Here is a 12,712-nt window from a genome sequence, read left to right as displayed (position 1 = left end):
AAACTCAAAAAGGGAGAATTAAATTTAAAACAATTTTGTTTTGGCGCACAATTACCTACAGAAAAGTGGATGAGAAAAAATTACGAGTTTCAAGGTAATGCGTTCTAAGTATTTTGATAACCTTTGTCGATGAATACACTGAAATACTGAATACACTATTTACGTTAGGTAGCATAATATTTTATACTTTTATGTATCTGTAATTATATTAATCAATTACATTTCACGAATAACGATGTTCTATTGAGCTCAAGAAAGTCATGCTTGACTCCCTACTTAAGTATAAATAATGTACAAATAGTATGTACGGTAGAATATATACATAGTCCTCAAGATATTGTTTAAGAGTCTTAAATCATAAAAAAATCTACAGTTAAAAATTGAGTTTAATTACCAGGTCAATTTTATATTTGACCTCACAATATTAGTAAAGTATTTCAAAATACCAGACATATTTGTATCATTTTTCTACTCATTTATTTATGTATATAATATACTAAAAAAAACACAATTTATACATTAATACATAAATACACCCTTAGATTCCTAGACGACAACAGCCAACAGTTTAATACAAAAACAATTTAAAACCAATATTGGTATCACGCCCCCTTGAACTTCATGCCTAAGGATGGCAAAATCAAAAAAGCAATTGAATTAAAGTCATTTATTCTATACTTTTGAGAAAAGTAAAAATACTTCAAAGGTTTTTTATTGCGATTCTATAAAAACTATAGTCTTTAAGTATATGTATACAATTTATTCTAATATTTTAATCAAATGCCAAGTGCCTAGTTGTAACTCATAAAAGTCATTTAATTAACTTTTTTTTATTGCCTATTATAAGTCAAGAGTGCGCAATCTATACTGACTATACAATAATCTATATAGTATAAGAAGAATAATGCTAAGTCTCATCTATTAATTACATAAGCAAGAAGTCACTTATTAGCAACACTTTCAAAGTGAGATGAAACAGTATATATTTTTAGACTAAAATATCACGACCCAGCGTCTTTTGAGGCGCCGGATTGGGATTTCAGACATAGCACTTGCAGTTAGTTTTGCAGTTATAAGATTGGAATGATTTTGGAGTAAAGAGTTGTAGTGATGCTATAAGTAAGATACTTGATGTCTCTCATAATTTAGTTAGTAAATTTATTTAGGAAGTAGCTAACACTTGAGCAACATTTAGTTCCGAACAAAATATTGCGCATTATATTAGGTAGTATCTTATTGCAATCTTAATGCACTGAAATGATAATTAAATATTGGATTTTGAGTTTTAATATCTATCGCCCTTGCCCTAGTTTAAAACAAACACTACATAGGTATTATCAATAAAATATTGAACGCAAAGCAAACATTTTTATAATGTACACTTTAATAGAAGTCTACCAGTTAAGTATTATTTAGATGGCTTAGTATTCACTAAGCATACTAGCTCACATTTTTCTTTTAATAGTGCATTTATTAAAAATCAGATTTTTGGAATTTTAAGTATAATTAATTGAAGACTATAACTGATAATACTTTAAATACCGTGTTAGATTTTTTACCAACTAATAATATCTACGAATACCATTGTACCGTTCACCTACTACTGTCCTATGTATATGAACTTTTGTCGATGTCATTATATGTAGCTATAGTTTTACAATTAGTTCTTATCTACTTTCTAGAAGCTTGTTTATTCTGTTATATACGGATATGTCATATTTATGTTGGATGTTGTACCTAACCAAACATGTACAATGTGTATGATACCATGATGCATTGACTACCTGCACGTACAAATATCATTAGGTACTTAAATTTAAAAAAAAACCATCAGAATACTTTTATACCTATTATAACATACCTAATATAAAAATAAAATTTTTGATTAAGATAAACATTTTTAGCATAGCCGTTAAAACCATAAAGGTACTAGATACCCAACCTAACCTTTAAGTAACCTATATAATAACCGCAAGGTTATTTCAACAAAACATAGTTTAGGTTAGTAGCTAGACAAAAGGATAGGTGTACCTATGTATACATAGTAGATAAAGGTAAAATAAATATTTTAAAATAACTAGACAAATAAATGTATGTTGTAACTTGTAAGTTTAGGAAAAGTAAGTTAAATTTGTATTAATGTTTTAATAATTTGCCATTGACTATTGTGAATAAGAGTGCCTAACTGCGATTTTATATTGCTATTATATTTTACTTATAGTTATGATTTAAACAGCACAGTTTAACCTACTTCTGAGTTGAATGAAAATTAATTTAGGCACTCCAAAAGAACATTACAGTTAGGTAAAGATTATTTTATTAAAAATAAGTTTATTTCGTAAATTATCTTTGTACGGTAGTTTTATATCTGGTACATCGACCCACCCCCCCTCACCACAAAATATCAAACTCAATTCAAACACTAACTAAACATTTTCAGTAAGGCTAAATAATAATTAATTATTGAATAGTATGGTGTCAACAATGAAGGACTGCAGTGCTGCAATTACTGAGTGTACTGTGTACATCACAGCCTAACCACACTCGAACCATATTTCATAATCTTATTGGTCCAGGATATCCGTTAATATACGATTACAAATTTGCAACTTTATTTTGATAAGCTTGAAAATAATAATGCAAGGTTATTTGTCAATCCACAATATATTATAATTATCTCCTCGTATTTAAAAATGTTAAAAACTTATTCAGGCTATATTTTTTTTTAATTAACTTTACATTGTAATTATTTAGTTATCGTTTTGTTACACAATTATTAAAAAGGTTTATTTAGATTGATATTTTATAAAATCCTAAGACGACCATAAGTTTCCTAAAATCAAAGTATTTAGCTGTCATTAAGTTTTACAAATTTACATTTTATTATTATATTATTATTAATATAGCTGTAGGTACTTTTTAGAACGAATCTTTTGCCCCTTATAGAGGTGGAAGTGCATTATTTATTTCTAAAATATAAAACTGGAAGACACCAAAATTATGTATAAATACAATAAGTAAATACACCATTGATGTAGCAGGCATAATACCAAATAGGTATTGAATATATTATACTATACTACTATTCAGTACTTAAATAGTTAGCAATTATTAGTAAATCGTCATTTCCAAAACAATACTCCGTATTATTAAGAATATTACGGCAAGTATTCTGTACTTAAAATCAATCTTATTGTATAAGATACTAAAAAGTTGATTTTTGTCTAGGCGATCTCAATGTTATAGAACTTTTGATAATTAGTTAAAATCGTTTTTTATTAAACTGCAATAATATATATATTTCTTTTAATTCTTTAAATATCTAAAACAATTATCTGAAGCGGAATATTATTATAGATACCTATAGCAGTGTTGAGAATTTGTGATTCAGTACATAACAGAAAAAACTTATAGGTACACTAATATTCCGGAAAAAATACACTGTGTGTCATGTGATATGTGAATAATATATAAATACACATAGGAAAATAACAAATGTTATACAACAGATGGTATATCTATATAAACATAAAGTTCGTCAACTAAAAACAGTTTCTTTGGGTGAACAGCTAGAGTGAAACAAGGGATGGGGGATGTTTATCCCCATCATCCTATCATGTGGATTAAGGTTACCAGACTAATACTGTATGCATGTATGAAACTCCATGGAGCGTGTCATATTTATATTTAGGTACATGGCGGCGGCGGTTACAAAGTTATATAAAATAATAAATATTCCGCGGCGGCTCGAGCTGGTACCACAACGAAGAAAGATGGTGGAGAAGTAATCTTGGGATCTTTGTTTACTAATATAGGCATGGGTGAATAGGCCCATCGGGAAATCGGGATTTTCCCAGTAGGCCCCCATTAATATTATACTCAGAGGCCCCAATTACAAAAAACTAAAAAAAAATTATAATTATAATATAAAGTAAATTTTTATAATACGGGCTGACGCCCTAGCGGCTGTACAGTATTAATGCGTATTTGTAATATATTTTGTACACTGCATTAGGGCCTAGGGGCCTCTGTATAAGCTCGTCGATACCCGTAGGTACATATCTATTTTGTTGCATGTACTATTGTGCTAAAACTAAATAATACATAAAATGTAAATGTAAGTAAATATAGTCGATGTTCGAATAACAGAAATAAAAACCATAATAATAATTAATTTTTCGATTAGTGATATAGGCGATAGCTAAGTATGACGTATCTACTACCTACGTGTATACACATATTATCTTTGTATCGTAATAAATTCGATTTGTTCTATTTTTAAACAGTGTGTATTTATGTGAATGTCTTAAATATCATTTTATCTTGCATCAACATTAATAAACAGCATAAACTATAAACAATTAAGTAAGCAAGTACAATAATATCAATTACCTCTATGCTCTATGGATATATCAGAGGTGGCAAACCTTTTGAACACAACGTTCAAAAATTTTCATTTTTTTTTCGGGAATGCCATGAAAAATATTTTGTTATATTCGATGTGGTAAAAAGAGTTATCGTAATTTGATTTTATAATTAATGCATTAGTATAAAAATTGTTAGTTTAAGTACATACAATTATAATATTATTATTTTGTTAATTATTTATTTAAAAAATGTATTTTTAGTAAAAATATTTTAATTTTTCGAGTGTCAACTCGGGCACTTGTGTCATGGATTTGCCTTGCCATCCCTGCCCTATGGTATTATATGGTATTATTTAATATTTTATCAGGTTTTATTATTTTTATTTTACATTTCCTATTTAGCTATTGTGACTGGTTTTTTGCTAGTTGTGTTTTAATTTATTAAATAAGATAAATGATAATCATTAATTATGTCTAAACGAAATTTCGAAAGTGGGGCATCAAAAAGGAAAAGAATGGTTCAAGATTTTTTAAGTAGATTAAAAAGTCAACTCAAAAGAAGTTAAATTTTTTTTATATACAATATATATATAGGCTCTAGGTACATGTGGTCCAACTAAATATATCCCGGGGATAAAAAGTACATATACGCCCATAAATATATAGGTATTACCTACATTAATCATGAATTATTACGATATTATATCAAAATAAAGTTAAGTTAGTGATAAGTACAGTTGAATATGCGATCGAAAAAGTCGTATGCAAGATATATTTGCATTGAAAATAATCAATAAATATATGTATGATTCTTTTTTCAAAAGTTAAGCGTGTACGGTTAAGGAATAATGATATCAATACATATAGGTATGTAGGTAGGTAGTTAATTAATTTTACCACTTTAGTTACATGGTTAAATAGTCTAAATTTGTTAACCAAATCAATACCTAACAATAATACAATATTGTGTTATATTATTAAAATAATATGAGGTTATGTATAATTAGTAATTGTTATTTTAATAGTTAACATTATTGCAAATTATTTAATTTAACAATCAAATTAAGAATAAAAAAAATATATTAGAACCTACATTCCATATCAAACTTTTCTGTATGAAATGATTACAATATATCATGCATTTCGCAACCCATATGATATTACTATCGTAAAATTAAGTTATTATAGTTCATTTTTTATTAAATAAAAAATTATATTTATCGATCATAATAAAAATACCACTATGCTCGTTAGTCGTTAAAAAATAATTATTTCAGTATTTCAATCATTACTCAAGACATTGGTTTAATATAGGTATTAAATTTCTCAAGGAATTTATGTTTTTATTTCATTATATAAGTGTAAATTGTTTTTTCTCAAACAAAAAATATTTACACTATAATACCTAAGAGTACCTACCTAACTCCATTTAATAAAATTGTAAAATAAATCTAATATTAACACCTCGGTGTACAATTTCAGAATAATAATACGATTTAAGCTTCAAAAACTATGATACTGAGAAGCCTAGTTAACATATTCTATTGAATGTTTTTTACGAACATTGAATGTAGGTACATTGGACATATTAAACCTAAACGTTGTATTATTTAGATATATAATACTATAATAATATCGTTATATTAGTATGAATAAATTAGTCAATAGGATCTTCCTGTATACTTGGACTAACGATGTTTTGAATAGTCGATGAATAGGGTTTTGGTGTAGACGAAACGAACGTCGCCGGCGACGATCGTTATATACGATAAACTTGCCAGGCGTGCCCGACCACGCCTAAAATACCCGTTTATAACACATGTTTCGATTGACCACAGACAACACTAATTACAAATACCCAGATATTTTATAAAAGTAGTTTGTCATTAGGTCAATACATCACTAAAAATATTTTATAAATCCATATTCCATAGTATCGTCTATGAACTATAGTACTAACTAGTAACATAATATTATGCTAAAAATCTTAATATGCTAGACTCTAGACACCTCACGCCCATGTTATTCTTTACTACAAAATAATGCTGTTTATCCTCTTGAACATTTTGTCGTAATACTACTAATACTCATAACTATAAATCCATTAGACTATAACCTATACTTTGAATACCTTTTTTCAAGTCTGTAGATGATAGATCATAATGTCTAATTGTAGGCGGGAGTGTGTGAGTAAGTATGCAAGCGCTATTTTTTAATAGTTATATTTGTATTCTAAACGTATAATGGTAGTATGGTAGGTACGTAGTCTTTCAATTTGTGTGCTAATAAGTAATGGACGTTTATATAATTTTTATTAAAATCAAATTAGTAATTGTATTTTATTTCTGGAAATCGATAGACTAATCCAACATAACCTATACATATTTATTCAATGGTTAATACTTGATTATTTTAAAATTATATTGGTTCTCATTTTAGTTTACCACCTACTATGCAAATTTATAACTCAAAATTAATGAAGTTATACTGATTATCTTTATATAATATACTATGTAAATTGCATAATTACCTATTCATGACGGGATAACCAATAATATAATTAAGTAGGTACCAATATAGTGATACTGTTTGAATTTATCTTGTGGTTGTGAAATATTTACTTTTTATTCATAACTTAATAACGACGATATAAATTATAACAAGTAACAACATTTTATTTGTCACTGAAAATATTTATACAAAGGTGTTTGTATAATAACTTGAATTATTATTATCAGTTATATTTACGTCATTACAGACTTAGGTATAAGTTATAACAGTTGTAACAGTATAAAAAGGTTAATACTACAATGCCAGAATTAAAATAATTTGCATACCTACTACCCAGTATACCTACTGAAAGCTGATTAATAATGTTAACAGTATTACATAATTAAACGGTTATATTCTGTTGAATAAAATATGAATACTTTTTTAATATAGATCGCTTCAACCAAAACGTTAACATACTACTACTTATGAGAAAAGTTTATTAAAATTAAATGAATAGATGATATTATAAAATGTATTTTATTTTTTCATCAAAATCTACCTAACTAATCACTAGGTACCAACCATCAACAATACACCTTATAACAATATTACAAGTCATAGGAAGTAGGTCCCTTCCCTAATAAGTTAAGATATAATTTTAAATATTTAAAACTATTTAATATTTAATAGGCAAAACATGTGTACAATTATATCAATAGTAATACATAAGAGAAGTAATATGTTTTGGTGTCATACATAGGTAATTATTAAAACAATTTTAATTTTTAATTCTTAATAACCGTGTTTTTGTTGAACATAATTCCAATAAAGACAATTTTAATGAGCTTAGCAATTAGACAAATAAAGTTAGTACCTTTGTAGACTATTCATTATTTAAGAATAGTGTTTTTTAATTCTGATCAAAGAAAATAATGATTTTTTTTTAATTTTAATTTTTCTATGTATAAATTTAAGTATAGTTTTCTTACTAAACACAACCATTAACAATCTGTACAAAATATCAGATATTTTTTCTGTTACCAATTTTAATTAGACATTGCTGAAAATAATTTTTTGAATTATGGTGTATCATAGTCCATAGATGGTACACAAATATCCTATATCATGGTGAGTGAAGAGAGGTGGAGTAACAAATAACCGGTTAGCATGGACTAGTATTTTTATAGCATTTTTTGTTTTAATAATAAAGTTCAAATACTTAATACTTATTCTCACTTCTCAATATCTGAAAAAAAATCCTAATTTGTTCAGAACATAAATGTATACACCTACATTTTTGACTTCATAACAATGTAATATAATGCATTTAAAATTCACTAAGCTGCCAACGGGTAATAATAAAAGTTTTCATTTTAAAAAAAGGTTGAATATTTTTTTTGTTTTTTAATGATTATATACTTAATGTTGTTGTAATAATATCGAAAAACAAGTTTAAATCAAACTTTTAGATTGTTAGGCAAGTAGAACAAAATTGTTACAAATATTAAATAATTTAAATACCAATAACATATTATATGTAATGTTAATGTCTAAAAATTAGTTAATAAAATGTAATTCAAATATTTAAGTCACTTTTCAATAATTTGTTACAATGCTATAAAATAATTACAGCTAACTTTGAACAGATAAATAAACATAGATACTAGGTAGTCTGATTATTTTACTAATTATGCATAACAACCCGATCAAACCTCCTCCTTTCAAACGGAAAAACTAAGCGGAAGCAACAAAAAATCTCAACACAAATGATTCATCCCCACCCATCTCAATCATTCTGTCCAACTTTATTTCCAATCTAAACGCTATTATTAGTCCTCTTATCTCCCTGCTAACCACAGTCCTCAATTCACTTCTAACTAAAGTAACTTAATTAATATTTACCATTGTTAACAATAATTACCTCATTATGTTTTTATCTTATTTTTATTCTCTCTATTATTTTATATTCGCTATGACTATTATTAACATTATATTCGTACCAATGTTATCATTTAAATTGTACACACAAATTCTATTTATCTGATATAATTGTCGAACTATAATAGTATATGCTGATGGTTCTAAAAAAAAAAAAAAAAACATAACAACGACAAATGTTTTAAATATGACAAATAACTTTGTTAATTATCAATGAATTTTCATTGCCTAACTGTTCAATACATAATTGTAAAAATACAAAAATGTTGCATACAAACTGGTGGATAAATATTCACTCACGCAATTATGCTTAGTTAAGTTGTCAAAATACAATTGTAGATAAATTAATAAACGATTTATTGCATAATGCGTATACTTGTACATGTACCATACAGCTAACTAATAAATAGTACCTTTTCTGTTTATGATAAAAAATTTTTTATTAAGCCCATTGCATATCATATGTTATTACAATTGATTAACTTATTGGTACTTACACTTGAGTAGTGTGGGTGAGTTGGCCTAGGAGTAGCATAATAGGTTGCCACTCCTCCAGCATGTTGCATGGGATGCATTACCGTTGCAACTTGCATTCAAACGGCTTTTAGGAAACTTCTAACAGCTAAAATATAAAAATAATTGTTCAATTATTGTGCAACTATTTATACAACATATTGGACACACTATTTTTGACTTGTGGGCAATAATCATACACTTAAGTACCTCAACATTTATATTTTGATATATTTCAGATTTTAAATTTAATCTAAAACACTACAACTTTAAAAAAAAACAAAGCCCTTACAATAATTAAAGCACTTAGTACAGGGTTTGGATAAAATAATCAAAATCAAAATCTACAACTGAGGTGTAAGGCTAATTATTTTATACATAACGATAAAAATAACATAACTTTAGACTAACAAATCAAAACATATTTCAATACTACAGGTACATTCATTTGAAATGAATATTTTTTTGTAAAAAAAAGTTATACAATATATTATAACATATCTAATGAAGATAATTAAAACAAGAGAATAAATATATTCTTCAAATTCTAAAGTTCTAATTCTAAAACCACCAATTTAACTATCTCATTTATTCATTTAATAAATATCAACTATATAAAATGATTACAAAAGGCACATTTTAAATCATAATACCTACTTGAATGTTGTAATTGTAATTAAAAAAAAATGTTTTCTTATAACAAGTATTATAAAAATTATTGATTTTTTTATTATCTACCTATACATCAGAAAAAAATATTTAATAATAACTAATGGTACTACTATTCTGTACACAAACTTTTAACTTCAAAGAATGTTTATGATAAATTTAAATTATAAGTAAACCAATTTATGAATTTTTAAATATGTATGTAGATATACTAAACTGGTAGAGACCAATAAACTTAATATTTTTTTAAAGCAAAAATAAAATATAGTAAATTATCCTAATATCCTAGTATTCAATAATTATTTGTGTAACTAAATATACGATATTAAACTGTATTCAAATCAAAAAGATTTTTATAAAAATTAGTCATATAAAATATGTATAAAATAATTTAATTAGGAACAAAGAAGTTTAGTAACAATTTTTTAGTAAAAATGAACTTAAAGATTCTTTAAATTAATTACTTTATTAAAACACTACTCCAGTAAATTATTCTAAATATTTATTCAAACACAACATTTTACATTTTCTTACTTATCACTAAAAGTAAACAATTTAGATTAACAAATAGTTCCATTATTTTAACAAACTAATTAAAATTAAAATTAAAAAAAACAGAAGTAATAGGTAGCATATTAACAAATGCGTAGTTAAAACTGATTACCTACTATTATCAATTATCAAATATAAAAGTTCTTATCAAAATATATAATTTACTAAGGAATAGAAATAAAGACATAGGTTATACAACAATCAACACAGTAGTAAGTAGTGGAAATACAATTTGCATATACTATGTTACTGTTTTAAAATAATGTAAATAAGGAGTGTGCACCAGCATAATAAAGAATCATTGGTGGAGCTCCTTAAAATGTGTTCGAATGTACATGCTATTGCGTGTTATAGCATAACTAATGTCGACAAAAAAAAAATATATATATAAAACTAGAACCATTTGTGACGGATATCTTGAATGAAAATCTGCATACTCTGCATTTAGCATCCAGGTGTATGGTTTCCAATTTCAGCGGATCAAAATTACAGTGATGTATTAGCTTCAAACGGGGCACACGAAAAACTTAAATAACAGTTATCGTTTACTCAACATCAAACAATACAAACTGTAAAAACTTTGGGTAAAGCTTCTCTCAACACGTACACTACTCATAACTACTGGGCAAAAGCTGCGGTCAATAGTGTGCGATCGTAGAATTTCCACTAGGTTAACACTTACGAAATATCGATATGGTTGACTAGTGAAATGGCTGCAGTCAGCTGACGACGACCTGCTACCGCTTATTATCTACACTCATGTGTGTACAGAGAGGACTTAATCCGGATCGGGACTGTGTGCTCCTCCTGAAAAACCACAGAGGTCCGTCCACGAGACGGTATAATATACATTTGCAATACTATCATTAATCTTCAGTGGTTAATAGGTACACTTACCAGTGTGTAGTGTTCGCTGTTCGTGCCGGACATAGCTGTGACCATGGGACGATTACTTGAGTCAATTGATGTAGGTATATTAACAACTTGGACCTCAGTAGATAGCTAATGGACGATGTCTGCGGTGGAAGGCACCGGGTGGCGGCGTGCTGAAATTTCGGTGAGTGCCTCGAGCATCAGTCTTTGGGAAAGTCGAAAACCCTCTTCTAGCGGCAGGTCAAATCAGAAAAGAAAAGCGATAAATTAGCGGTAGGTGGGTATGTGGGTGGCTGAAAAACGCGATACGTGTGTATTGATGATGGTATTATTATTATTATTATTATTATTATTATTGTTATTATTATTGTTATTCAATAACAGGTACCTACCGGTGAAAATTATGGTGATTAGGAAAAAAAAACACAAACGACGAAGACCGACGGCGATCGGAAGCGTTTTTTTTTCTTTGCGCGAACGGCGAACGTAACCGGCCAGAATCGTTATCGCGATAAATAAATAATAGTAATAATAATAATAATAATAATAATAATAACAATAATCGCCGTCGGGTCGTCTGCGGTCGCGGTCGTCGTCGTCGTCGTCGTCGTGCTGAGCGGCGGCGTCGGCAGCGACGTCGTGGTCACGTCGTCGGCCGGCGGATAAGGAAATGCCGGCGCGCGCACACACACTCACGTACACGCGCACGCACTCACACCCGACGGCGACACACTCGCTCAATGGGCACACTAACGCACACAACCATACGCCACACACGCCCCAGCAAGCGGTCGTGGTTGTAGTAGTGTCGGTACTCGGTAGTAACTATACTTATAGTAGTAGTAGCCGGTAGTGGTTGTAATAGTAGTAGTAGTAATAGTAGTATTATTAATACTACCTAGTGACGGTCGGCGGGGGCGGACACACGGTGCGACCCATCCCTGAAATAGTAATAATAACCGGAGGAAAAAAATACGACGGCGCGTGTGAGAGGGTGTGAGGAAAAACCCGCCCTCCCATCCGCCACCGCCACACAAGTCCGCCCTCACTCCCCGTTGATCGATTTTTGGGTTTACCGGCGTGTGTTCTCTCATGGAACAGAAAAATGCCGCTGTGGGGGACGTCGTCGGCGGACTGTCACAGGAGAACTGTAAAAAGGGAGCGGCTCTGTTTCTATCGCCGAAAATGTCCGATTTCTGCAATCTTCTCGTAGCGATCGATTGACTGTGCCACTGTGCCACCGGGATATGGTGTAATAAAAAATAATATTAAATTTTTATTATTATTGCTGCGATGTCGACTGCCAT

General features: G+C 28.8%; 1 protein-coding gene across 7 annotated transcripts in view; it reads right to left on the bottom strand.

Annotated features, from left to right (window-relative positions):
• Nucleotides 1–12,157, bottom strand: part of LOC111038847 (protein alan shepard) — a 122,049-nt gene extending 109,892 nt beyond the window's left edge. The window contains exons 1-4 of one of the 7 annotated variants that reach the window (XM_022322105.1): nt 11,798–12,157; nt 11,430–11,698; nt 11,215–11,339; nt 9,296–9,420 (exon numbers count right to left, since the gene is read on the bottom strand). In XM_022322105.1, the coding sequence (XP_022177797.1) occupies nt 9,296–9,391 (96 nt within the window). In that variant the 5' untranslated portion in view covers nt 9,392–9,420; nt 11,215–11,339; nt 11,430–11,698; nt 11,798–12,157. The remainder of the gene's footprint in view (nt 1–9,295; nt 9,421–11,214; nt 11,340–11,429; nt 11,699–11,797) is intronic. The other 6 variants (XM_022322103.1, XM_022322104.1, XM_022322102.1 and 3 more) reach the window with 6 other exon arrangements.
• Between the last annotated feature and the right edge of the window lie 555 nt (nt 12,158–12,712).

Source organism: Myzus persicae, unplaced genomic scaffold, assembly GCF_001856785.1.
Source record: "Myzus persicae strain clone G006 unplaced genomic scaffold, MPER_G0061.0, whole genome shotgun sequence".
Classification (NCBI taxonomy): Eukaryota; Metazoa; Arthropoda; class Insecta; order Hemiptera; family Aphididae; genus Myzus; species Myzus persicae.
The sequence above is the reverse complement of the archived record's forward strand: the minus strand, read 5'-3'. Positions and strand labels throughout refer to the sequence as shown.